Source organism: Theropithecus gelada, chromosome 19, assembly GCF_003255815.1.
Source record: "Theropithecus gelada isolate Dixy chromosome 19, Tgel_1.0, whole genome shotgun sequence".
In the NCBI taxonomy this organism is placed as follows: Eukaryota; Metazoa; Chordata; class Mammalia; order Primates; family Cercopithecidae; genus Theropithecus; species Theropithecus gelada.
The window spans coordinates 3929736-3957235 of record NC_037687.1 but is presented as its reverse complement, the minus strand read 5'-3'; the positions used below and the strand labels follow the sequence as shown (position 1 = coordinate 3957235).

The 27500-nt window shown below is 58.7% G+C and overlaps 2 protein-coding genes across 2 annotated transcripts in view; one reads left to right on the top strand and one right to left on the bottom strand.

The window, feature by feature from the left end:
- ZBTB7A (zinc finger and BTB domain containing 7A) overlaps positions 1 to 12906 on the top strand; it is a 23641-nt gene extending 10735 nt beyond the window's left edge. Inside the window, 3 exon segments of the mRNA XM_025367820.1 lie at positions 1849 to 3125; positions 9032 to 9284; positions 9286 to 12906. Coding sequence (XP_025223605.1) covers positions 1864 to 3125; positions 9032 to 9284; positions 9286 to 9525 — 1755 coding nt within the window. The 5' untranslated portion in view covers positions 1849 to 1863 and the 3' untranslated portion in view covers positions 9526 to 12906.
- Positions 12907 to 18214: 5308 nt separating this feature from the next.
- The window catches only part of PIAS4 (protein inhibitor of activated STAT 4), a 31220-nt gene continuing 21934 nt past the window's right edge, over positions 18215 to 27500 (bottom strand). Inside the window, exons 8-11 of the mRNA XM_025368687.1 lie at positions 24297 to 24370; positions 23895 to 24055; positions 20090 to 20220; positions 18215 to 19977 (exon numbers count right to left, since the gene is read on the bottom strand). Of these exons, the coding sequence (XP_025224472.1) occupies positions 19718 to 19977; positions 20090 to 20220; positions 23895 to 24055; positions 24297 to 24370 (626 nt within the window). The 3' untranslated portion in view covers positions 18215 to 19717. The remainder of the gene's footprint in view (positions 19978 to 20089; positions 20221 to 23894; positions 24056 to 24296; positions 24371 to 27500) is intronic.

Here is a 27500-nt window from a genome sequence, read left to right as displayed (position 1 = left end):
CTGACCTCGTGATCCGCCTGTCTCGGCCTCCCAAAGTGCTGGGATTACAGGCTTGAGCCACCGCGCCCGGCCAATTTATTTTTTTGAGATGGAGTCTTGCTCTGTTGTCCAGGCTGGAGTGCAGTGGCTCCATCCAGGCTCACCGCAACCTCCGCCTCCCGGGTTCAAGCGATTCTTCTGCCTCAGCCTCCTACTCGAGTAGCTGGCATTACAGGCACGCACCACCACGCCTAGCTGATTTTTTTTTTTTTTTAAGATGGAGTCTCGCTCTGTGGCCCAGGCAGGAGTGCAGTGGTGCAGTCTCGGCTTACTGCAACCTCCATCTCCTGGGTTCAAGCGATTCTCCCGCCTCAGCCTCCTGAGTAGCTGGGATTACAGGCGTGTGCCACCATACCCATCTATTTTTATATTTTTAGTAGAGATGGGGTTTCACTGTGTTAGCCAGGATGGTCTTGATCTCCTGACCTGGTGATCCGCCCGCATCAGCCTCCCAAAGTGCTGGGATTACAGGTGTGAGCCACCGCACCAGCCTAATTTTTGTATTTTTATTAGAGACAGGGTTTCACCATGTTGGCCAGGCTGGTCGCTGGTCTTGAACTCCTGACCTCAAGTGATCTGCCCACCTCACCCTCCCAAAAATGCTGGAATTACAGGTGTGAGCACTGAGCCCGGCCTCAAAGTCCCCTTTCAACAGGCATTCCCGGGGGTCGTCCTGGGAGGGGTGGTGCCAGTGTGCCTGTGACACTTAAGCGCCCAGTGTGGGTTTTGCCGGCATAATCTCACGCTGATGAGACAGAACAGGGCATCTGACTGCTCTTGGGCACAGCTGGGGAAACTGAGGCTGGTGGGGGGCAGGACACCTGACTGTCCTCATGCACAGCTGGGGAAATTGAGGCTGGAGGCAGGACATCTGGCCGCCTTCGTGTACAGATGGGAAACAGGCCAGGAGTGGGACACCTGATTGCCTTCCTGTACAGCTGGGGAAACTGAGGCTGGGGACAGGACATCTGATTGCTTTTGTGCACAGCTGGGGAGACAGGCTGGGGGAGGCAGGATATCCGACCATTCTCATGCACATCTGGGGAAACTGAGGCTAGACAATAGGACATTTGACTGCCCTTGGGAACAGCTGGGTAAACTGAGGCTGGGGAGCCAGGACATCTGGCTATCCTCATGCACAGATGGAAAACTGAGTCTTGGCCGGGCGCAGTGACTCATGCCTGTAATCTTAGCACCTTGGGAGGCAGGGGCGGTTGGATATTTGAGGCCAGGGTTTTTTGTTTTGTTTTGTTTTTCTTGAGACGGAGTCTCACTCTGTCGCCCAGGCTGGAGTGCAGTGGTGCGATCTCACTGGTTCATGCCATTCTCCTGCCTCATCCTCCGAGTAGCTGGGACTACAGGTCCCCGCCACCATACCCGGCTAATTTTGTGTATTTTTTAGTAGAGACAGGGTTACACTGTGTTAGCCAGGATGGTCTTGATCTCCTGACCTCATGATTCGCCCGCCTCGGCCTCCCAAAGTGCTGGAATTACAGGCGTGAGCCACTGGGCCAGGCCGAGGCCAGGGTTTTGAGACCAGCCTGGCCAACATGATGAAAGCTCTTCTCTACTAAAGACACACCAAAAAAGAAAAGAGGCTGGAGGCAGGACATGTATCGCTTTGGTGCACAGCTGGGGAAGCTTGGGCTGGAAAGGCCTGACATCTGACCGCCTTCACGTGCAGGTGGGAATCGAGGCTGGGGAAGCAGGGTGGAGCGCTGCTTCTCAAGGGCCTAGGGCCCTCGTCAGTGGGCACAGGAACCCCCGCACCCCGACTCACGAGCACCCTCTTCCTCCCCACTGCTGCAGGTCTCGGCGCGGAAGATGGCCGGCGGCGTGGACGGCCCCATCGGGATCCCGTTCCCCGACCACAGCAGCGACATCCTGAGTGGGCTGAACGAGCAGCGGACGCAGGGCCTGCTGTGCGACGTGGTGATCCTGGTGGAGGGCCGCGAGTTCCCCACGCACCGCTCGGTGCTGGCCGCCTGCAGCCAGTACTTCAAGAAGCTGTTCACGTCGGGCGCGGTGGTGGACCAGCAGAACGTGTACGAGATCGACTTCGTCAGCGCCGAGGCGCTCACCGCGCTCATGGACTTCGCCTACACGGCCACGCTCACCGTCAGCACGGCCAACGTGGGTGACATCCTCAGCGCCGCCCGCCTGCTGGAGATCCCCGCCGTGAGCCACGTGTGCGCCGACCTCCTGGACCGGCAGATCCTGGCGGCCGACGCGGGCGCCGACGCCGGGCAGCTGGACCTTGTAGATCAAATTGATCAGCGCAACCTCCTCCGCGCCAAGGAGTACCTCGAGTTCTTCCAGAGCAACCCCATGAACAGCCTGCCCCCCGCGGCCGCCGCCGCCGCCGCCAGCTTCCCGTGGTCCGCCTTCGGGGCGTCCGATGATGACCTGGATGCCACCAAGGAGGCCGTGGCCGCTGCCGTGGCCGCCGTGGCTGCGGGCGACTGCAACGGCTTAGACTTCTATGGGCCGGGCCCCCCGGCCGAGCGACCCCCGACGGGGGACGGGGACGAGGGCGACAGCAACCCGGGTCTGTGGCCGGAGCGGGATGAGGACGCCCCCACCGGGGGTCTGTTTCCGCCGCCGGTGGCCCCGCCGGCCGCCACGCAGAACGGCCACTACGGCCGGGGCGGAGAGGAGGAGGCCGCGTCGCTGTCGGAGGCGGCCCCCGAGCCGGGCGACTCTCCGGGCTTCCTGTCGGGAGCGGCCGAGGGCGAGGACGGGGACGGGCCCGACGTGGACGGGCTGGCGGCCAGCACGCTGCTGCAGCAGATGATGTCCTCGGTGGGCCGGGCGGGGGCCGCGGCGGGGGACAGCGACGACGAGTCGCGGGCCGACGACAAGGGCGTCATGGACTACTACCTGAAGTACTTCAGCGGCGCCCACGACGGCGACGTCTACCCGGCCTGGTCGCAGAAGGTGGAGAAGAAGATCCGAGCCAAGGCCTTCCAGAAGTGCCCCATCTGCGAGAAGGTCATCCAGGGCGCCGGCAAGCTGCCGCGGCACATCCGCACCCACACGGGCGAGAAGCCCTACGAGTGCAACATCTGCAAGGTCCGCTTCACCAGGTGAGCTGCCCGCCGCGGGGGAGGCGCCGCCCTGCTCCCTGCCCCGGCATCGGCCACTCGCAGGCCCCTCCGCGCCTCTCTCCCTGCACCGCACGCACACATGCACGCAGACGCACGGACACACGCACATGCACACAGACACATACACACATGCGTGCCACGTACACAGACGCACATACAAGACATGCAGACGTGCAGATGCATATATGCACATGCACACAGACACGTACACAGACACATGCACGCCACGTACACACAGACATGTACACACGCAGACACACACACAGACGCACACATGCATGCCAGGTACACATCCACACACCCAGACGCCCACACGCACATGCACAGACATGTACACGCACATGCACACACATGCATGCCACTTGCACATGCATACAGACGCACACGCACTACACGTGCACATGCACAGATGCACATGTGCACACATGCTACACAGACACAGGCAGACACATGCACACCACATACACATGCACATACACACAGACGCACATGCACACACACACGTGCACACAGACACGCACACAGATGGAGATGCACATAGAAACATGCACGCAGGCACATGCACACAGACATGTACATGCACAGACATGCACACACATATGTGCAGACATTGCAAACATGCACCCACAGACATACATGCACACAGACACACCCCACCTCTTGGGCCCAAAGCCACCGCTTCCCTAACCCACGTGCCTGTTAAGAACAACCTAGACCAGGCCCTGCCCTTGTGTGCGGACATCCCGGTGGGTGACAGCGCAGGCCAGACATAAGATGACAGCCAGGTCATATGCAAAGCGTGCCGGACAGGGTTGAGCTGCGGGAGGTCGCGGGAAGGTGCAGTCGCTCTTCCTCCCTGGAGGGCTCATTCTTCTCTTCTGCACTTCTGGATTTTTTTCTGTTTCTGCTTTGGGAGAGGGTGACAGAACCTCAGGCTTAGGGAGGGAGAGCCCAGGCTGTTGAGCGGTTTCTGAGTTTCCCGTGAGCCTGGGTAATTTGCTTCAATCAGCCAACATTTATGAAGCATCTGCTGGTGCCAGGCCTGTTCTAGGCGCCGGGGACAGGCCTTGCTGGAACCCGAAGGAGCTGTAGGAAAGGGCGTTCCAGGCAGAGGGAACAGTCAGTGCAGAGGCCCTGAGGCCAGCTCAGCTTGAAAGATCACCGTGCCCCTGTGGGAGCCGTGGGGCTTGGTCCCTAAACAGCAGGAGTTCAAGGCCAGGTCGGGGCAGTTTGCGATTTGGTCTCAGGAGTCCAGAGGTGGCTGGCTAGGCCTCGTAGATCCCCATGGCTGTAGCGGTGGGGGCAGGGGGCTGACAGGCAGGGACCTGGCCAGGCCGGGTGACTCAGCACCACCCCCTGCCCCCCGCCCGCCCTGGGGTTCCCCCAGCCACGCCCACCGAGGCTGAAGAAAGAGGCCATTGTCCCAGCTTCCCAGCCGCACCCCGTGGGGACAGGAACTGGGACTGACCCCTCCCCAGCACCCCGGCCCCCTCCCCAGCAGGCCAGGAGAGGAGGGTGCGGCCTGGACTCCGGCGCCCAGGAGTGCCAGGCAGGGGGCAAAGGGCACTTTGGGAGGCAGGCAGTGTAGCTGGTGGCTTACCCCTCCTTGGTGAGGTTGGGGTACTGGAGGTCTTGGGGGCCTCTTCCTCCAGGCAGGGTTCACTGTGGGTTCGTCTCTGAGGTCAGGAAGAGCAGCTTGGTGGGGTGCAGAGAACCGGGGTCTGCAGAGGGGACCGGGCTGAGCGAAGGTGGTGGCCCCCGTCCTGCCTCCCTGGCCACAGGCCACAGGCCACAGACCTGGTTTCATTCTGACTCGGGCACTGCTGGCTATCCCACCCGACCTAGGGCTGATCCCCTCAGTCAGGGAAACTGAGGCTTAGAGAGGGACAATTGTTGAGGCCTTTTCCTCCCACCCCAATTTAGACCCACCTGCTTCCTCTTTTCCCCCACCCCGTGCCCGGATCCCCCCTCCCCAGGGCACCAGCACCCCCACCCTCCAAAAGCCTGGGAGCCCGAGGCCCCTCTGAGTCACAGCAGGGCGTTGAGTAAGTGGGGCCTGTGGTGGCCGGGGCTATAATTACCCAGGCTGGGGCTCGGGGTGATGAAACTAGGGATACCTCCGCCCCCACCCCACCTCTGTGTGGCCCTCTAGCCTGCTGTGCAGCCCCAGGCAAGTCCCTTCCTCTCTCTGGGCCTCCCAGGCTCATCTGGGGAGTCTCTGCACAGTTCTAGAAAAACCTATGGCTGCCGTCCCCTCTGTGACCCCGGCCCTGGGCCAGATCTAGGCAGGGCAGCCTGGAAACCTCTCCGTGGGCTCTGCAGAAGGTGATCAGTAAACCAGAGGCCTGGAGGTTGGTAACAGACCTGGTTAGGCCAGGGTTCTGTTAGCAAGTTACCATGTGCTGTTGGCTTCAGTGGGGCAGCAAGGCTAGAGATAAGGTAGGGATCTGGTTGCAAAGGGCCAGGCCTTGACCCTCAGGGCAACAGAGCCAAGGAGGGGTTAAAGTTAGGGACACCAGCTCTGTAGCTGGTCCCAGAGGGAAGGACTTAGGGCTGGAGGAACCCAGAGGGGAGCCAGGTCTTTGGGAATTAGGAAAGATAGAGGGGCATTCAAGGTAGGGCTTTGAGGGATGAATAGGAGTTTGCCAGTCCCCACACTAAAGAAGTCCTCAGTCTGTTGAGTGTGACAAGGAAGAAATCCAAAGTAGCTCAGATGTGGAGCGCAATAGGCAGCAGCAAGGAACAGGTCAGATTCTAGCCAGGGCTCTTAAGACCCAGGGCTCCCTCCTGCCCTCTGGATCCCAGGAAGGAGTACACTTTATTATTATGGATTGGCATCATGCAATGGGAATAGGCAAGACACCTACTTTTTTTTTTTTTTTTTTGAGGTGAGTCTTGCTCTGTCGCACAGGCTGGAGTGCAGTGGCGCAATCTCAGCTCACTGCAGCCTCCACCTCCCAGGTTCAAGCGATTCTCCTGCCTCATCCTCCCAAGTAGCTGGGATTACAGGCGCCCACCACCACCATGCCCGGCTAATTTTTTGTGTGTTTTTAGTAGAGACGGGGGTTTCACCATGTTGGCCAGGCTGGTCTCAAACTCCTGACCTCAGATGATCTGCCTGCCTCAGCCTCCCAAAGCGCTGGGGTTACAGGCCTGAGACACCACGCCCAGCCAGCAAGCCACCTACATATTTTAACATTTTCTGACAACCCCGTTCAAAAAAAGTCAAAGGGAGTTGGTGAAAGTGACTTGAAACATTTTACCTAACCCAGAAGATGCATTTCCATGTGTAGTCAATATGCAGGATCCTCAGTGAGCAATTTTACATCACCTTTTGCATATCAAGTCTTCAAAAGCTGGGGTGCCTTTTGCACTTCCAGCACACATCAGTTCAGAGTGGCCACATTCCAAGGGTTCAGGAGCCACCTAGGCCACAGGCACCCCAGGGCTGATATGGTGACTGCCTTTGTAGGCTAAAGGCGCCAGGCTGAGCTGGGTCCACACTGCCCCCGTGGGGCGAGATGGGTAGGGAGGGGCCCTCGAGTCACACCCAACCCCTGCTATCTCAGGGCTCGTGGTCCAATCAGGAAGACAGAGGAGAAATAAGGAAATCAATAGAAGCAAGAGAGACTAGCCAGGCGTGGGGGCCCACGCCTGTAATCCCAGCACTTTGAGAAGCCATGGCAAGCGGATCACTTGAGGTCAGGAGTTCAAGACCAACCCAGCCAACATGGTGAAAATCCTGTCTCTATTAAAAATACAAAAATCAGCCAGGTGTGGTGGTGCACGCCTGTGATCCCAGCATTTTGGGAGGCCAAGGCAGGTGGATCACCTGAGGTCAGAAGTTCGAGACCAGCCCGGCCAACATGGTGAAACCCCATCTCTACTAAAAATACAAAAATGAGCCAGGTGTGGTGGCAGGAGCCTGTAATCCCGGCTAGGCAAGAGAATTGCTTGAACCCGAGAGACGGAGGTTGCAGTGAGCCGAGATCACGCCACTGTGCTCCAGCCTGGAAGATAGAGCGAGACTCAATCTCAAAAAAAAAACAACAACAAAAAAACAAGAGTCAGATGATGATGGCAGGAGGATAGAGACAGGGCTGGGGAAGGAGGCCAAATTTGAGCCCAAATTTGACTGTGAAGATCCAGGAGGATAAAAGAAAGTGCCCGGACAGTGGGAACAGCACCTGCAAAGGCTCCCGGGTAGCTTACGCTTTGCATGTCAGGGTGGAGCCCAGATAGGGGAGTGACACTGAAGTGAGGGGAGAGTGGGCGGTCCTGGGTGCCATGGGGTGGGGACTCGGTTACTAGGGTGACCAACTGCCCCACTTTGTCCCAGACAGAGGGGTTTCCCAGGATGCAGGACTTTCAGTGCTAAAACCAGAACAGTTGGTCACCCTATCTGTCACCAAACACCTCGGCCACCGCCAGCCTCAAGAGGGCAGGGATATTCGCCTGTCTTGTTCCCTGCGGTATTTTCAGCACCTGGAACAGGGCCTGGCCCTCAGCAGGCACTCGGCAAAGGTCTGTGGCATGAATGAAGGCACCAGGCACCGGCTGGCCTCGTCCTACCTCAGGGGTAGGGGCAGGATGGAGTGGCAGAAGCCCACTGTCTCCTTCTGCGGTAGGGAAGGGGGTTCAGGACGGGCACGGTGGCTCACACCTGTAATCCCAGAGCTTTGGGAGGCCGAGGCGAGAGGATCGCTTGAGCCCAGGAGTTTGAGATTAGCCTGGGCAACATAGCTCGACCCGTATCTCTCAAACTTACATATATATATGATGGCTTGAGCCCAGGAGTTCGAGGCTTCAGGGAACCGTGATCACGCCACTGCCCTCCAGCCTGGGGGACAAAGCCAGACCCTGTCTCTCTTTTTTTTTTTTTTTTTTTTTTTTTTGGGGACAGTCTCGTTCTGTCACCGAGGCTGGAAGGCCAGTGGCATGATCTTGGCTCACTGCAACCTCCACCTCCCAAGTAGCTGGGATTATAGGCCTGCGCCACCACGCCTGGCAAATTTTTTTTTGAGACGGAGTTTTGCTCTTACTGCTGCAACCTCCACCTCCCAGGTTCAAGTGATCCTCCTGCCTCAGCCTTCCTAATAGCTGGGATTACAGGTGCCTGGCACCATGCCCGGCTAATTTTTTTGTTTTTTGTTTTTTGAGACGGGAGTCTTGCTCTGTGCCCCAGGCTGGAGTGCAGTAGCGCCATCTCGGCTCACTGCAAGCTCCGCCTCCCTGGGTTCACGCCATTCTCCTGCCTCAGCCTCCAGAGTAGCTGAGACTACAGGCGCCCGCCACCTCGCCCGGGTAATTTTCTTGTATTTTTAGTAGAGACGGGGTTTCACCGTGTTAGCCAGGATGGTCTCGATCTCCTGACCTCATGATCCGCTCGTCTCGGCCTCCCAAAGTGCTGGGATTACAGGCTTGAGCCCCCGCGCCCGGCCTTTTTTTTTTTTTTTTTTTTTAGTGGAGACGGGGTTTCACCATGTTGATCAGGCTGGTCTCAAACTCCTGGCCTCAAGTGATCCGTCTTCCTCAGCCTCCCAAAGTGCTGGGATTACAGGCGTGAGCCACCATGCCTGGCCTAGACCCTGTCTCTTAAAAAGTTAAAAAAGGAAAGGAAACGGGGTTCAGAGAGGCTTAGCATTTTCCCAAGGCCGCACAGCACGCGGGGTCCGAGCCCCTCTTCAGATGTTCAGAATGCGAAGTCGCCCCCATTCGTTCCGTTTTTCGAGGGAGCGTCCCCATCGGGGCGCCGAAACCTCCGGTGCACGGTCCGTGTTCTGCCAGGGCGGTCCGGGGCCTGCCGCGCGTCCGTGTGGGTCCCTGGGCGGGGATCGGGGGTCCCCGGCCCCGCTGACCGTGCCCGCCCCGTGCCCCGTCCACAGGCAGGACAAGCTGAAGGTGCACATGCGGAAGCACACGGGCGAGAAGCCGTACCTGTGCCAGCAGTGCGGCGCCGCCTTTGCCCACAACTACGACCTGAAGAACCACATGCGCGTGCACACGGGCCTGCGCCCCTACCAGTGCGACAGCTGCTGCAAGACCTTCGTCCGCTCCGACCACCTGCACAGACACCTCAAGAAAGACGGCTGCAACGGCGTCCCCTCGCGCCGCGGCCGCAAGCCCCGCGTCCGGGGCGGGGGGGCCCGACCCCAGCCCGGGGGCCACCGCGACCCCCGGCGCCCCCGCCCAGCCCAGCTCCCCCGACGCCCGGCGCAACGGCCAGGAGAAGCACTTTAAGGACGAGGACGAGGACGAGGACGTGGCCAGCCCCGACGGCTTGGGCCGGTTGAATGTAGCGGGCGCCGGTGGAGGAGGTGACAGCGGAGGTGGCCCCGGGGCCGCCACCGACGGTAACTTCACAGCCGGACTCGCCTAAAAACCAAAAAGAGAAAACAGAAACCCGAGAGAGAGAGAGAGAGACAGAGAGAGAGAAAAAAAATCACCCACCACCCCCCCAAAAACACAAAAAAAGAAAATCTATCTATATACAGATATCTATATCTATATATATATATACAGATATATATATATGACGCGTCACAGAATCTAGGGTAGCGCTTTCTCAGATTTCCCTCCTTTCTGACGTTTTTCTCCCTCCACAGGGGCCCCGGCCCTCCCTGGCTCCCCTTCCCCCCCACCACCCCATCGCTGGGTTTCGGGGCTTGGTTTGGGGTTTTTTGTAGGACACAAGGAATCCGAGACCCCGCACAGCCCCCTGGGCACCCGGCATGGGGCCTGGGGCCCGATCCGAGGCCCTGGGCTGGGGTGAGGGTAGACGTGGGGGGGGCTGGGGGGGTTACTGGGGTGGGCTTTTAATTTCCTCCCCTCGCTGGTTTCTATGAGTCTTTCAGACAAGACCTTAAATGATTTCTGTCTGCTCTGAGCGGACGTTAAAATGGGCCCCCGTCCCCGATCCGCACCCTCCTTCCTCAGGGCACTTACTAAGGGAGGGGTCTCCCTCTCCATCTCCCCAATGGCCTCCCTGCCTCCAACCCTGCCTGCCGCCCCCTGCCCGCCCCACATCTCCTGGCCACTGAGACACAAACCTATTTATTTCTAGGCCTGGAGAAAGGAGATCGGACTGGGGTTCCCGGTGGGGCACCAGGATGGCTCCTGGGGGGGGCTCCCGCCGCCTTCCTTCACGGCACTTACAACCGGCGGGACCCCCAGGGACCACCCCTCAGGGCGCCCCCCACCCCAGCCCCGTCCACCTAGACCCCCACGTTTGGAGATTCAAAACTTCTGTCTTTGTCCTCTCCCCCGAGCCCCGTCTCCCAAATTTTTAAAGCACTTTTTAGATTTTTTTTTCTCTTTCCTCCTTAAAAACAAAATTTATATATAGAGAGAGATATATATATATAAATAATATACTTTTCCTCAGAGGAGCAGGCAACAGTGTGGGATAAACAGAGTTATGATCAGAGGAACCCCAGGGTCTGGTGATGGCAGGGACAGGGGGAGAGAGAGAAAATCCACAAATTCCAATGTCACAAAAGCAATAAAACAAACTAGAAAAAAAAAAAAAAAAAAAGATTTTACAAAACGAAAGGAAGGAAAAAAAAAGGCAACCAACCACATTAGAAGTCTTGGCACTTTGTAACGGAACGGGTACTACACTTTATCTTAATTCTTAATTTAAAAACATGTTTACAAGTTACAACCAACTTCTATGAAAAGTTGAAAAGACAAAAAAAAAAAAAAAAAGCGAGCGAGAGAGAGAGAGCGAGAGAGAGAGCGAGAGCAGAAGAAATTCCTAAAAGTCGATTTATTTTTGTACAAAATAATAAAAAAAAAAACCCACCACAAACGTAGAATCCACTTCTGTTCCCCAAAAAGCGAGAAGGGGGGTTCAGGAGGAAGCCATCGCAGGGGACCTGGGAGACGCCCCGAGGTGTTTGTGCTTCACCCCCGGACGTCAGCCTTGAAGGCAGGACTGTGGGGTGTTCGTGCTGTTTCCCCCGCTCCCCCTTTCTGTCCCCTTTTTTGGTTCTGACGTGAAGAGGTGTTAGTGCCCGCTAGACCTACAAAGGGCCGTCTGTCCACGGGGTCTCTCCTTCCTCCTCCCTAGCTCAGGGATGGGCCTTCCAGCCGGAGCACCCCGATCCCCAACCGGCACCCCCCAATCCTCCAACATGCCTATCCTCCCACATGGCCACCAAGGAGCTGGACCTTGGATGCGCCTGCCCTGTAGAGGTGGGTGACAGGGGCCCCCCACCTCCAGGGCCTTAGAACCACCGCCCCCCTCCCCACCCCAGGCACCCCTCTTTTTACTCAAAGGCACTGACTGTAATCCAGGGGGGCTGGGACCTGCCTCCCCCCAACCTCTGGCTCCTACAAGGCCCGGTGTTGACCGAGCCACAGGCCACGGACAGGGGCCGGGGTTGGGGAGACGATGTCGCCAGATGCCAGGATGCCCTCACCCCTTTTGCATATGCAATGCCTAGCATGGGACCCTGAAAATAGACGCTCTACTGCACTGAGACTTCTTGTCAATGCCCGACCAAGGGGGGTGTCTCCCTGCCCCCTACCTCCCCATACCCCTTCTCTGTGACACACACATCTTCTCGTCTCTTTTTCTTTCATTTTTAAAGGGAAGCTTTTTAAGAAGGCAATTTTCATGTTGTTTCTACAGGATGGTTTTGGTTCCCTTCCCACCCCCCCTTAAGCCTGTCAGCCCCCTCCAAATGTCTCAGGATCCCCCCTCTCCCCTGGGGCTGGGTGACAGCACCCCGGCTGCGTTCACACCCCAGTGTCACAGGGCGAGCTGTTCTGGAGAGAAAACCATCTGTTGTGGCTGAGCAGGGAGCTTGAACACCCAGGCCAGGGACACCCCTCCCCAGCTCCCAGAGAGGCCCCTGAGCGGGGATCCCTCTTTCCACGTTCCCCTATCCATGCACCCCCTCGCAATAAAACCAACTCTAAAATCACAGCTGTCGTCCTGGCCAGTGGGGGCGACCGGACTTGGGGGGTCTGGGACTTCCGTAGGAACAAGGGCTGCGGCCCACCGCGACACTTACACAGACCTCGGGGATTGCACTAAACCCTCGTTCCTAGCTCCGCACTCAGCTTCGCCTGTCCTGCCCGCCCACTTTGCCTTAACTGCCCGCCCGTCCTGGGGGCCACAGCCTCTGCATGGGCCCAGAGCCGGGACCCCCCAGCCCAGCCCAGCCCAGCCCCGCCCCGCCCTCCCCAGACTCCGCGCAATCACATACTGTATATAGACGTGAATCGATTTTATTTTTATTCTTTAAATTAAGGTCGTGATAAAGTGTTGCCAAAGATACCTGCTGAATTCTCGCGTTTCAGGAAACAAACAAACAAAAAATAATGAAATATTTGAGGAGGGTCGTGTTGACTCCATAAGAAAGGACACAGCTAAAAGCTTTTTTGTTTGGTTGTTTGGGGTTTTTTTGTGTTTTCTTTTTTTGGGGTGTTTTTTTTTTTTAACTGCCTGGTACAAAAAAAAAAAAAAGAAAAAAAAAAAAAAATGGGAAATTGTTATTTCCATTTTCATGGGGAAGTTGCGGGGACGGGGGGGTGGGGGTGTGCAAGGGGGCGGGGGGGAGGTCCGGGGGGGGGGGGGGGCTTAGGGGGGGGCCCCCGGGGGGGCCGGGGAGGTGGCCGGGCCGGAGCCCCCGTCTGCAGCGGCCCCCAGCCTGCCGGGCCCAGGAGAGAGAGAGAAGCATCTTTGCTACTAGCTGTTGCTGCTACCTGCCTCTGCCCCACGACGCCCCCCTGCCTTTTGAGATTAAGGAAACAAACAAAAAACAAAAAAAAAAGGCAAAAAAGTTTTTAAAAAGGAAAAAAAAAAATTATAAACCAGTGAATGTAAAATGCCAGAGCAGGCCCAGCCTGGCACGGGTGTGGGCCTGCGGCCAGCCAGACTCGAGCGGGCGATACCAAAGTCCGCCCCCACGGGGTGGTCCGCTCAGGAGACCCCCCACCATTGTGGCCGTGGAGTCCTGTCACTGTCTTTTTGCTTCCTTCCAAGGGGGGGTCCCCCAGCCTCTTCCAAGGTCTTCCCCTGGAAGTGGGCGGCTGCGGGGAAGGTGGGGGACGGGGTTCTTTGCACAATTCAGTCCCCGGGGCCGTGGCAGGAGCGGTCATCTCACAGGCGGTGACACTGAGGCAGGGGCCTCGGGGTGCCCCCTCCCTGGACGGGGACAGTCCAGGCAGCCTGAATGGTTGGAGGCGAGACAGAGAGAATGAAAGGAAAAACAGAAGAAAAAAAAATATTAAAAATCAACAAAAAAAAGCAAAAATCCTATTTTTTGAGAAAGAAAGATATTTATATTTGCAGTTTTATTTTAAAAAGTTATTTAAGTTGAAGTAGCCTTCCCGGAGGTGGGGGGGTGGGTGGCTGGCGCAGGACGGGTCAGGGGCCTGGAGGCTGGGGGGTGCCCCAGGAGCTACAACCTCAGAGTTAAGACTAGCTCGCATTAAATACATAGATTTAGAGGGGGGGGGGGGGGGGGCGGGGGCCAGGGGGGGGGGGGGGCTGGGGAGACCCCCATTCCTCGCCAGGGCTGCCTGGAGGCTGTGGACGAGGGTCTGATGCCCAGGTCCCGCCCCCCACCCCACCCCAGGCCCAGAATCAAGGTGCCTTGGACTTTGGAGGGGCCAGGCCTGGTTGAATGGGGGGCGGGGCGGCGCCCTCAGGGTACAAAGCACAGATAGACATTCCAGAGACTGTATTTGAGAGTCTTTATAAAGTGTGGGAGATTTAAAACAAAACAACAACAAAAAAAACTGATAAAAATGCACTTTTTGGGAGTGGGGAGGGAGAAGCTTTAAAAGTAATAAAAAAACACAAAAACACAAAAGATGAAAAAACAAAAAAATTCATTTTTCTTGTACATAAAAAAAAAAAACCACTAAACGCAGCCTGTTACGACCGCTGCCGCCTCAGTCGCCTCATTTGATGTTCTCTGTGTTTTGTTCGGGGGAGGCTGGGGAGCGGGCAGGGGGGCTTGGGGGGGGTCCCCTTTTCCCCTTTTGGCCCTGAAGAGACTGGGTGGGTTGAGCGCCTCGTCCACACCACACCTTCGGGCCCAGGGTGACTGGATCCTGGGTCTCAAGGAGAGAAGCCCCAGGTCCCCGACCCTTCCTGCTCTTCCTGTCCGGCCTCAGAAGCCAGGCCCATCTCTCTGGGGTCCATCTGTTGCATGGCGGGGAGGCCGGGTGTGGACAGTGACCCAGAGCACCGGAGTGGGGGGTGAGTGTCCGAGGAGTGCCCAGGCCCAGAGGCCCCTCTTGCGAGGAAGGTGACCCACAGCCCCTGGCGTGGGCAGGCAGCTGGCACAGGATAAGGCCAGAGGGGCAGCAGGGAGAACCGGCCGGGCGGGTTGTCAGCAGAATCCAGGGCTGGGCCCTGGGCACCGCTGACTCCAGACTTCCCCGAGGCCCCAGGCGGGGTAGCCTCACCTGGGGGCCACCCGACTCTGCTAGAAGACCCCAGGGTGCTGCCCCATGCCAGGCCCCAGGGCCAGGAGCCAGGATCTGGAGCTGGAAGCCTCAGCTAGCTGCAGCCCTTACCTCTGGGTAGGGTCTTTGAGGGAGAGCCTCCTCCTACCTCCTGTCCTCCAACCAGAATCGGCCCATGTCCAAAGATCTGTCCAGGCCAGTAAGGGTGGGGATGGGGCCAGCCCCAAGGGATGGATGAGGCACTCATGGAAGCAGATGGTACAGTCAGGCACCGGTGGCCGCACTGAGCCGGGCACCGGGTCCACTCAGACCCCCAGCTCCTCCTCTGTGGATTGAGCTCTTCCTAGTAGCCACAGGAAGTCGACAAAGCCTGGCCCAGCCCTTGCCAGGAAACACCACAGAGGCCACAGCATGAAGCCTGAGGGCCTCCGGGTCCTTGTGTGGACCCCATGGCAAAGCCCCATACCTGTGCGAGGCCACCCGTGAACCTGCTGCAGCCAGGATTTGTGCCCAAGTCCCCAACACGGGCTGGGGCAGGGTGGGGGGTCAGTGGTTCTACAGCCATGTCCTGAGCCCCCTGTGCCCTGGACCCTCAGGGCACACTGAGGCCTCTGCTCAGAGGTCCCACAGCGTCGGGAAGCTGAAGGAGCCGCAGCCTCAGGACCATAAACCAGGGTTAGGTGCTTCCTTAACCTCTGTGCTTCAGGGATGACCAGGCGCGGTGGCTCATGCCTGTAATCCCAGCACTTTGGGAGGCTGAGGAGGGAGGATCGCTGGAGCCCAGGAGTTCGAAACCAGCCAGAAAAACAAGGTGAAACCACGTCTATGCAAAAAATACAAAAATTAGCTGGGTGTGGTGGTGCACACCTGTGGTCCCAGCTACTCTGGAGGCTGAGGAGGAAGTATCGCTTGAGCCCAGGAGGTCGAGGCTGCAGTGAGCTATGACTGCACTGCTGCACTCCAGCCTGGGCGACAGAGTGAGACCCTTTCTCAAAAATAAAAATAAGTGTAATTCACACACCACATAAATTCCCTTCAAAGCCGGGTGTGGCGGCTCATGCCTGTAATCCCAGCATTTTGGGAGGCCAAGGCAGATGGATCACGAGGTCAGGAGATTGAGACTATCCTGGCCAACATGGTGAAACACCATCTCTAGTAAAAATACAAAAATTAGCCAGGCGTGGTGGCACATGCCTGTAGTCTCAGGAAGCTGTGGCAGGAGAATCACTTCAACCTGGGAGGTGAAGGTTGCAGTGAGCCGAGATGGTGCCATTGCACTCCAGCCTGGGCGACAGAGCAAGACTCCGTGTCAAAAAAAAAAAAAAAAAAGGCTGGGCTCAGTGGCTTACACCTGTAATCCCAACACTTTGGGAGGCCAAGGCAAGCAGATCACGAGGTCAGGAGATTGAGACCATCCTGGCTAACACAGTGAAACCCTGTCTCTACTAAAAGTCCAAAAAATTGGCTGGGCGCGGTGGCTCAAGCCTGTAATCCCAGCACTTTGGGAGGCCGAGACAGGCGGATCACGAGGTCAGGAGATCGAGACCATCCTGGCTAACGCGGTGAAACCCTGTCTCTACAAAAAAAAAATACAAAAAACTAGCCGGGCGAGGTGGTGAGCACCTGTAGTCTCAGCTACTCGGGAGGCTGAGGCAGGAGAATGGCGTAAACCCGGGAGGCGGAGCTTGCAGTGAGCTGAGATCCGGCCACTGCACTCCAGCCTGGGCGACAGGGAGACTCCGTCTCAAAAAAAAAAAAAAAAGTACAAAAACTTAGGCTGGGTGCAGTGGCTCACGCCTGTAATCCCAACACCTTGGGAGGCGGAGGCGGGTGGATCACGAGGTCGGGAGATTGAGACCATCCTGGCTAACATTGTGAAACCCTGTCTCTACTAAAAATACGAAAAATTAGCCGGGCATGGTGACGGGTGCCTGTAATCCCAGCTACTAGGGAGGCTGAGGCAGGAGAATGGCGTGAACCCGGGAGGCGGAGCTTGCAGTGAGCCGAGATTCCGCCGCTGCACTCCAGCCTGGGTGACAGAGTGAGACTCTGTCTCAAAAAAAAAAAAAAAAAAAAAAATTTCCTTCAAAAAATTATGCACCCATCACCACTAATTCCAGAACATTCTATCCAGCCCAAAGGATGCCCCATATCCATTTGTGATCACTCTCCATCCCCTTCTCTACCTTCTAGCACCCGTGAATCCCCTTCCTGTCTCTGTGGATTGGCCTGTCCTGGACATTTCATAGAAACGGGACCACATGCCACGTGGCCTTTGGTGTCTCTCACTAAGCTTACCTGGCATCCTCAGGGTTCGTCTGTGCTGGGGCCTGTGTCAGAGCCTCGCTCCTTTCCATGGCTGTCATACCGCGGTGTGGATGGCCACGCTGCGCTGATTCACTCCCTGGTTGGACAAGGGTCGTGGCCACATTTGGCTGCTGTGCATATCCATGAACACGTTTCAATGTGGACGGATGTGTTCACTTACCTCGGGGCCATGTCTGGGGCTGGCGTTGCAGGTCCCACGCTAACTCCACGTTTAGCCTTTTGAACAACTGTCCAGCTGTTTCCAAGGGGCTGCACCGCGTTGTCCTCCCCAGCTGTGTGGACTGCAGCTTCCCTGACCCTTGCTGCTGTCCTGGTGGGGGTGACAGGTATCTCACACCCCTAACATCTCATGTGCTCCATGGTTGTCTGTGTATCTTTTTTTTTATTTTTTGAGATGGAGTCTCGCTCTGTCACCCAGGCTAGAGTGCAGTGGTGTGATCTTCTCTCACGGCAAGCTCCACCTCCTGGGTTCAAGCAACTCTCTTGCCTCAGTCTCCCCAGTAGGTGAAACTACAGGGTCCCACCACCACGCCCAGCTTTTTGTACTTTACGGAGTCTCGCTCTGTCGCCCAGGCTGGAGTGCAGTGGCCGGATCACAGCTCACTGAAAGCTCCGCCTCCCGGGTTCACGCCATTCTCCTGCCTCAGCCTCCCGAGTAGCTGGGACTACAGGCGTACGCCACATCGCCCGGCTAATTTTTTGTATTTTTTAGTAGAGACGGGGTTTCACCATGTTAGCCAGGGTGGTCTCGATCTCCTGACCTCGTGATCCGCCCGTCTCGGCCTCCCAAAGTGCTGGGATTACAGGCTTGAGCCACCGCGCCTGGCCCTTTTTTTTTTTCCTCTAACAAAAGCAAAACGTTTGTGTATCTTCTTGGCCACCCAGAGACATGGACAATCCTGGGACCTGAACTCTGTGTATGGCCCAAGCCCCTTCACCCAGTCTCCCAGCTTGGTGGACACCGGGCCCAGGCAGTACAGTACACAGTAAAACTGGCCTGATTCAGGTCGGGCATGGTAGCTCATGCCTGTAATCCTAGGACTTCGGGAGGCTGAGGAAGGAGGATCACTTGAGGCCCAGAGTTCAAGACCAGCCTGGGCAACATAGCGAGACACCCCCATGTCTATTAAAAATAAATAAATAATAAAAATCTGCCTCATTTGACCACGAGCAGCACCTTTTGAATTCTGAAACTCGGCAATAACCACGACAGAGAGATGTGGGTGGGGCTGTTTCTGTCCTTCCCACAACCCCACCCCCCACTACAGGGTACACACTGAGAGACACAGGGCACACAAAAGCGGACGCCTGGGTGGCTTCACCTCGACCTTTTTTATTTGCATTTTTTAAAAACAATTAAATTAGAATACAAATATTAGAAAACAGCGGCCTTCAGCAGCCCGTGCGGGCGGGAGGGGCCGAGCTGCGCAGCGGGCTGCGGGCTCTGCAGCGAGACTGAACTGCCCTCGGCCAGATGCACGTCCCTTTCTTTAGACCTGAAATGATATTGCTTCCTGACTAGGAGTTCTGTTTATACAAAGGAAAATTCTGGGCTGGGGAGGATAAAAGCAAAACAGACCGCAGGCAGCAGGTCTGGAGAACCAGGTAAGGTCGGTGCCCTGCCTGTGCCCCGGTCTCCTGGGGGGCGAGGGGGGTGCCCAGCTGCGGGATCCTGGAGGCAGAGCCCCGGAAGCGCCCCCAGTTGTTGGACCCTGAGGCCAAGGGCATGGGTGGGGCCTGCGAAGGGCCGGGAACCCCTGGGGACAGGAGGGAGGCCCCTGGTCTGGTCCTGCTGGAAAAGCAAGGCTCCCGGGGGACAGGGTGCCAGCCTCGTACCCGTCGGAAAACCAAGAGCAAAAAGGAGAGGAATCAACCCAAACAAGAGCTGGGGTGGCCGGAGTCCCTGCTGCCCCTTGGGAAGCGACCACCCCCCGTGCCCCAAGGACTGGGGTATGGTGGCGGCAGCGGCGGCGGCAGCTGTGGACATCTGTGGACATCTGTGCTGTTCCGTAGGGAAGTTAACCTGAATTGGAGTTACCGAGGTAGCTGGCTAGAAAACTGAGACCCCCCCACGCCACACGGTGCCGCACCCTGGGCCCCCGCCTTCCCCGGGGGTTCCTGGCCACACGCCGGGTCTTCAAAATACCAAATTATTGCACTTTCAAAAAATACAACACATCTGTGGCTAAACCCTCCCCAGCCGCCCACCGTTCCCCAATCCTGCCCGCCCATCCCCCCGCCCCACTGCCCCTCCCGGCCCCAACCCACTCCATGGCTTCTTGGCTACAACGCTCGTTGCTCGGTGCGTGAGGGTCTCTGGGTGAGGATGTGTTTGCAGAGAAAAAGCAAAGGAAGAGACAAACGTCAAAGTGGTCGCCAGAGAGGGGCTGTGCCCCGCCGCCCGCCGCCCGGGGCCCTGCGCACCGGCTGGAATGGTCGTGGGAAGAGGGTGGCAGGCAGCTGGGCATCCGGAGGGGAGGGCGCGGGGCAGCGTCCTGGTCCCTCCCGCCCACTACCCCTTCCCGGCTCGGACTCCAGCCGGGGAGGCGGCTGTGTGGGTGGCCGGCCTTGTTTTGAAGAGTTTGACTTTTTTGTTTCATTTTTCTTTTTTGTATCTTTTTTTGTCATTTTACTTTTTTTTTAATCCCCCATAGGAGAGTCCAGAGGTACAGGTGCCAGGAGCCAGGCAAAGGGGTGGAAAAACAAAAGGAACGACAAGAAAAAGAACAAGAAAGGTCACTCCTCCCTCTGTGCCTGAGGCTGGCCCGCGCCCCTCTGCGTGGTGAGCACCAGGAAAGTCGAGTGTGCGGCCGGGGTCAGCAGGCCGGCACCAGGCCCTTCTGGAAGGGGCAGCGGCGCTTGGGCCGGGGGCCCTCTTCGTCGTCCTCCTCCTCCTCCTCTTCCTCTTCCTCCTCATCCTCTGAGGACGATGAGCTGTCCAGCGTGAGGTCCACCACGTCGGCGCCCGGCTTTCCATTCTCCACGCCGCTCACCGGGCCGCCGCCACCCGTGCTGCCCAGGGCACCGCTCCCGTTGACGCTGGGGGCAGGCAGGAGCCCATTGGCATCCGAGGGGCCTGCGGGTGACAGCGACAGGGTGCAGGTACTTAGGATGCAACCACTGATAAATGGGGAAACTGAGGCGGCCCTGGCTGGGGACTGCGCGGTTGGTGGTGGCGAGGCACTCACCCAGCACGAGGATGGCGCCCTGCGGGCTGCAGCTGCGCTCCTTTTCGGCGCGGATTGGGCACCACGAACCGTCCACCAGGTACTCGATCTCGTCGGCGTCCTCACACTCGCTCAGGATCTTCGACAGGAGCCTGGGGCGAGGCGGACAGCTGACGATGCGGCTGGGGGTGCCCCGCCCCCCCAACTCCCCAGCCCTTCATTCCTCCTGGATGCCGCCAAGCACTTCCCACTTCTCTCTGCAAGAGCAGCTTCACCGCCCCAACTACAGGGGTCCAGGGGCCCTGAATTCCCTCCCCTGGCCTCAGGCTCCTGCAGGTGCTGATCCCCGGCAGGTCATGCGCACGGCACCGCCAGGGGTGGTGGGGCAAGGATGCACAAAACCAGTGGCCCCCAACTACCCACAAGAGCAGGGGATGTGGGGGCTGTAGGGGTCCTGCCCTCCCTGCCCCTCTGGGCACCTCCAGGTGTGCATGCATGTTTGTGTGGGGATGTGACAGTGTATCTGTGCATGTGTGCAGACGTGTGCATGGATGCATGTGTACAAGCGCGCACGTGAGTCTGTGTGCATCCATGTGTGGATGCATGTGGGCATACGTGAATGTGGACTGTATGGATGTATGTGTGACGGTGTGGACTGTATGGATGTGTGTGTGACGGTGTGGACTGTATGGATGTGTGTGTGTGATGGTGTGGACTGTATGGATGTGTTTGTGTGTATGTGTGACGGTGTGGACTGTACGGATGTGTATGATGGTGTGGACTGTATGGATGTATGTGTGACGGTGTGGACTGTATAGGTGTGTGCATGTGTGATGTGAACCATATGGATTGTGTATGTGTGATGGTGTGGACCGTATGGGTGTGTGTGTGTGTTCGCATGAGGGTGTGGACTATGGATGTGTGGGGGGGGTGTGTGATGGTGTGCACTGTAGGGATGTGGGTACGTGGGTGTGGGTTACGGTGTGGACTGTATGGGTGTGGGGGTGTGTGAGACGGTGTGGACCACATCCATGTGTGGGCATGCGGGTGTGCGCCCACATCTGCTTTCATACTGCACTGTGTGCCCCCCAGATCAGGAAACGGCCTGCAGTGAAGGCTGCTCAAAGCCCCTGCAGAGGCTGTGAGGGCAGCACTGGAAGCAGAGTGGGGGCTCCCCATGCCCATCCCAGCCACAGCCTCTCCAGAGCGCCCTCGCTGTGTACGGCCTTCTTCCTTGGAGGTCCTACCAGTCCCATTTCACAAACGCAGAAACAGAGGCTCAGGAAGGGGGTGAGTTCCCTGAGGCCACAGGGCCAATTGGAGGCAGGCACTGGTTCTGCTCCCCGACCCCGTCCTGGCCAAAGGGCCTCGGTCTCCCCACCCGCAGGATGGGAAGGGCGCAGTGGCTGGGGGGCGTCTGGGGAGAGGCCCCATGCCTCATGGGTCCATGCAGGGCCCAGGCTGGCCTGTTACTGTCAAGGCTACAGCTGCTCCCAGGCGCCTGCAGTGGCGTCGTTCTCATCACACAGGAGAGCCCTCATCCCGCTCTGGGCGACATTTTCTTTCTTTTTTTTTTTTTTTTTTTTTTTTTTTTTTTTTTTTTGAGACGGAGTCTTGCTCTGTCACCCAGGCTGGAGTGCTGTGGCCGGATCTCAGCTCACTGCAAGCTCCGCCTCCCGGGTTCACGCCATTCTCCCGCCTCAGCCTCCCAAGTAGCTGAGACTACAGGCGCCCGCCACCTCGCCCGGCTAGTTTTTTGTATTTTTAGTAGAGACGGGGTTTCACCATGTTAGCCAGGATAGTCTCAATCTCCTGACCCCGTGATCCACCCGCCTTGGCCTCCCAAAGTGCTGGGATTACAGGCTTGAGCCACCGCGCCCGGCCATTTTCTTTTTTTTTTTTTTTTGAGACAGAGTCTCGCTCTGTCACCCAGACTGGAGTGCAGTGGAGAGATCTCGGCTCACTGCAAGCTCCGCCTCCCGGGTTCATGCCATTCTCCTGCCTCAGCCTCCCGAGGAGCTGGGACTACAGGCGCCCACCACCGCGCCTGCTAATTTTTTGTATTTTTAGTGGAGACGGGGTTTCACTGTGGTCTTGATCTCCTGACCTCGTGATCCACCCGCCTCGGCCTCCCAAAGTGCTAGGATTACAGGCGTGAGCCACCATACCCAGCCTTCTGGGCGACACTTTCTGAGGCTGATGGGACTCCTCTCACCCAGGCCAGCCCCCCGCCTGCCCCACCGAGGTCTCTCTGAGGCAATGCTCAGAGCCCCCTGTGCCGGGGGGCCACCGCAGGCGTAGCACAGCTCTGCCTGCTCACTGCCCTGTTTGCAAAACTCCTTCTCACCCTCCAAAGTCCCACCCCACAGCTTCTCTTCCTCCTCTCCAAGACAGACACAGCAGTTTATGTCTGGCTCTGCTCCTCTATCTGCTCCCCCTGCCAAGAACAAGGCTCCCTGTAGGCAGGGTCTGGAACAGGACTCTTTTGGGGACCCTGGGGTCACCCACTCAGAGCCAGGGACAGAGAGACGACAGGGCTCATGGAACAAAGTATGAATCAAGGACCTCTCCTCCGGGAAGCCCCCCTGGCTACACTGAGTCCCATGGGCTGCTGAGGCCAAGGCCTGTGTGGGATACAGCTGCCTGCCCCAGCCCTGGTGGCCCTGGAGCTGTGAGAGCTGTAAGAGCTGCCGCCACCCCAAGCCCAAGCCCCACTCCGGGCCTGTGGGGGAAGGCGGGCACCCGGCTGCACAGCTGTCAAGCTGGGAACAGAGCAGCCATTCAGGCAGTCCACGTGCCCGGCCCCAGGGTCTCCTCTCTCTACCCGAAGCTGGGATGCAAGGGGGTGGCCACCCAGCCCTCCACAGAGGGGACCCAGACTCAGGCCAAGTTCAAGTCCCAGTCTGGCCCCCTGTGAGCCGAGGGGGGCTCCGGCTGCTGGCTGCCTCCTCTGAGCCTGTTTCCTCGTCTGTAAAATGGGGAAGCTCACAGGTCCGCCTCCCAGGATGGGGACAACTGCACAAACCGGAGGTCTACTTAGGGACCAAATCTATGACCCCAGAGGCAGGCCAGCCCTGCCTTCACCTGCACGGTCCACTGAGGCCGTGCACCCGAGGGCTGGGGGCCCAGCTCACCGCCCCAGGCAGGGCCTGCTCCCGCCTGTGAGGGCACCAGCTCGTGCCGCTGTGGCCTCACGCCCTCCCAGAGGCTCTGGGGACGAGAGGTGGGCGTGGCCGGCGCCGGGCAGGAGCCGCATCAGGTGCCACAGACAACAGGGCTCAGTTTCTGGAAACTCAAGCCCTGGGCAGAGCCCCCCTCCAGGGAGAAAGGTCTTGTCCTCTGTCCCCTGTGGCCTGGGGAATGCCTGGCCACAGCTGTGCCACCCAGGAAGGGAAGGGTATGGTGTGGCCAGAGCACTCCAGGGGGCACCACCTCCTTTGCCTCTCTGTGAGGAGCCACCCCCATTGCTGCGCGTCCTGGGGCGAACGCCGTGTGAAAGCAGAGTCCGGCTTGGTTTTTGGGGGCAAAAACCACACTCCTGGAGCTCAAGGCCACACCTGCCTGAGGTCATGTGGGAGCGGGGTGGACCTGAGCCCGCCTTCTGCAGCCTAAGCTACATGCCTATCGCCTGCACAGCAAAGGCTCTGAAAAGTTCCGTGAGGAAGAAACGGGCTCTTCTCACAGCCCGGGGCTTCCAAAGCTCCGGGACCACGTGTCCCCACTGCTGTGTCTTGCTGGGGCAGCACGGGGTCTGCAGGAAGCAGGGTGCCACCGAGATCTCCACGGCCGTCCGGCTCCGGCCGCCCTCCCGGGGCCCCAGGCTCACCCATCGATGATGAGCTGGTCGTAGGGGGCTGGCTTGTCGCACACGGGGCACATCCAGGTGGGCTTCTTCTCATTCATCTGCAGGTAGAAGACGGCGTCGAAGCACTGCAGGTGGGCGCAGGTCTCTGCCCGGCAGGGCACAGAGAGCCGCATCTTCACCAGCTGCGGGGGAGGGGCTGCGTGAGCATGGCACCCGTCTGCTGTGCCCGCCCACCCGGCACCCCTCACCCCCAGCTCCATCCTGTGGTTTGTTCCAACGCTCATTTCTCAGGAACACGGGGGGACAAAGACCAGCCTTGCCCCCGCAGGCTCACGGTCCAGCCAAGATGCCCTGGGCCCAGGGCCACCAGGGAGGAAGTACAGCTGCAGGAGAGGCCCCAAGGAGGAGGCTGCCCCAACTCACCGGGCAGATGAGGGACACCCGCACACCAGTGGTGGCGATCTCGCTGTCGGGATCGAGGCGCAGCTTCTCCTTGACTGTGGGGAGGGAACGGAGGACGCCGTCAGAGAGGTGGGCACAGTGGGACACAGGGCTGGGATTCGGGTTCTCTCCAGCACCCATGACCACCTCCCAGAACGGATGCCCCAAAAACGAGCCTTGAGCCTCGCTGTGTGGCTCAGGGCCACGAGGGACCAGAGGAAGTCAGGCGGCGACCACCATTAGATTTGACCACAACCTAGGCACACCACAGACTCAGCCGAAGCCCCCACACGCAGGTGGCCTATGTGGCCTCCCCTACCCCGCGTGGGCTGTGACCCACGGGACTTTTCTGGAAAGTTTCATGCAACACAGCCACCGACGGGGTCATTGCTGTGACTTAATTCCGTCACCGACGCACCATCCCCAAGGCCACAGTGGGGAATGAGGCAGGGATTCCTTTGGGAGATGGACCCGGGGGCCTCCCGGCTGTGAGCCAGGAAGTGGCCGCCGCCCAGCCCCGGACACCACGCCGAGGCAGCCCGCACACCCAGAAGTGTAGCTGCTTCTTTAAAGAAAAAGACGGTGCCCGCCAGCAAGCTGCACGGAACACGGGGAAACACGTGAAACATGAAGGCTCGGGGCAGGCACCGCCCTCCCCTCCACAGGCAGCAGGCCCACAGCCAGAAGGAACTCACGCGGGGACCCCGGCTGCCTCCTCACACTTCTGGGATGCGGCTAAACTCCATCCTCGGCTAGCTCAGGACAGCCCCCAGCCCTGGGCCCTGCAGGGCAGACCACCCTGGCCCACAGGCCACAGGGCCTCTCCATCCACCACCCGGCCCTCAGCTGCCTAGTGGACCAGTTTTGCTTCCTCTAGGAAGCCACCTGCCCAACCAACTTGGGGTTCAGAGTGATGGTGCCAGCCTGTCTCCCCGCTTCCCCCAGCTGTCCTGACGTTTCTCTGTCTGGAAGTGCTCCCACTACCCCTTGTCGGCCTGAAACACCACTTATCTCTGGCCGCTTGGAAGCCACTTCCTCCTTCCTGACCCCCACCCAGCCCCCCGGCCTGTGTGTGCAGCAGTGGGTTCTTCCTTCTCCCGTAGGGACGCAGTGGCAGCCACAAGCTGGCCAGCACGGTCTGGGCCCCTCGCAGGCTCCCAGCAGCTCTCCTGCTTGAGCCAAGGCTGCCCTAGTCGCTCACTCCTTGGCTGAGTTTCCACCCCTGGGACCCAGCTCTGGCTACCCGGTGCCCACGTGGACCCTCACGCCTGGCAAAGGGGCCCTGGGCAGCTAGGAGGGGATGCAGGTGCCCATCTGATTTTACAGCAAGCTCTCCCTTCTCCATGTACAGAAAGACATGTGCAGCAGGAAGGGTTCAAGTGAGGCAAACGTGAGGACTTCCTAGGTGCAACGAGAAAAAAATCCAGTGACAAAGAGGCTAAGGCTGGGGCCAGCTGTGGGAAGCGGCAGGAGACCCCTTCAGAGAGGAAATCTGACCCTGCAGCCCCCAGCACTGCAGGGCTCTGGTCACTGAGGAGTTAAGGCCGGCCCCCACCCCATGGGCCTAGAAGAGGCCTGCCCGGCCCCAGCCTCCTCCCTCAAGTTGGCCATTGTCCCCAAAGGAAAGGAAGGTGGGGGGGGTTGAAGAAAGGGCCCTTTGAGGGAAGAGGGAGGCAGGGCGGGGAAACCCAGGTCACAGAACCCTAACTTTGCGACTCTGTGCCTCAGTGTCCCCACTGGTCCCACGGGGACATCGCCAGGCCCTCCCTCCCTGAGCCTGGAGGAGGCTAGCCAGGGATGCGGGACTCTGCGGTGGGCACCCTCACCCCTGCACATCCTGCTCTGCAGAGGGGGTGCTGCCGGCTATCCTTCCTGACTTGGGGGACCGGAGTGTGCAGGAAGCTTCAACACGATGGGGCTCGCAGGTCCCTGGCAGTGCCACCACTGCTCCAGGCTTCTGGACACCCAGGCTAGTAGGTGCCCTTTGGTGGTCAGGAACAGGGGCCAGAGGCCCGGGCCTGGCTGTGCCAGGAGGGCAGTGCTCATGGGGAACTCTCAGGCCTGGGCACAGGAGCCCTGGGCAGCTAGGAGGGGCAGCTGGGAGACCCTCTGGCCCCCATTCTGCCAAGGGGCTGGGGTGGTGCCCAGATTCCACCTGAAAACAGCGAGCATTCTGGAAGGGGGCACGAGCTAACCCGGCTGGCCCAGAACCACCCTCTTCTCAGTCTGGCAGGTGGTCCCAGTCCTCGCCCACCTGCCCAACTCCCACTCCCAGCTCCAAAGGACTCCAGGTTAGGCCTAGTCTCTCCATAGAACAGGCCTGTGGAGCCCACTGAGGCCTGAGCCCCAAGCATGTGGGGTCCAGAGAGAGGCCCAGGTGCCCTCAAGATGGCTCAGATCTATTCTCCTGAAGACAGTGGCCACCAGAGAAAGCCAGTGACTTTCCAAGGCCACACAGCCACCAAGCAGGGCTAACTGTACGCTGGCTTTGTGCTGTGCGGCTGCACGGGGGGGACTGATTCACCTGCCCAGCTTGGCAGGCTTTCTTTTTTTTTTTCTGAGACAGAGTCTCACTCTCCCAGGCTGGAGCGCAGTGGCGCGATCTCGGCTCACTGTAAGCTCCGCCTCCTGGGTTCACGCCGTTCTCCTGCCTCAGCCTCCCGAGCAGCTGGGACTACAGGCGCCGCCACCTCGCCCGGCTAGTTTTTTGTATTTTTAGTAGAGACGGGGTTTCACCGTGTTATCCAGGATGGTTTCGATCTCCTGACCTCGTGATCCGCCCGCCTCGGCCTCCCAAAGTGCTGGGATTACAGGCGTGAGCCACTGCGCCTGGCCAGTAGGCTTTCTTTTAAAATTGCTCTGCGTGTCACTTAAAAAATATTGTTTTCGGCCGGGCGCGGTGGCTCAAGCCTGTAATCCCAGCACTTTGGGAGGCCGAGATGGGTGGATCACGAGGTCAGGAGATCGAGACCATCCTGGCTAACACGGTGAAACCCCGTCTCTACTAAAAAATACAAAAAACTAGCCGGGCGAGGTGGCGGGCGCCTGTAGTCCCAGCTACTCGAGAGGCTGAGGCAGGAGAATGGCGTGAACCCGGGAGGCGGAGCTTGCATTGAGCCGAGATCCGGCCACTGCGCTCCAGCCTGGGCGACAGAGCGAGACTCCGTCTCAAAAAAAAAAAAAAAA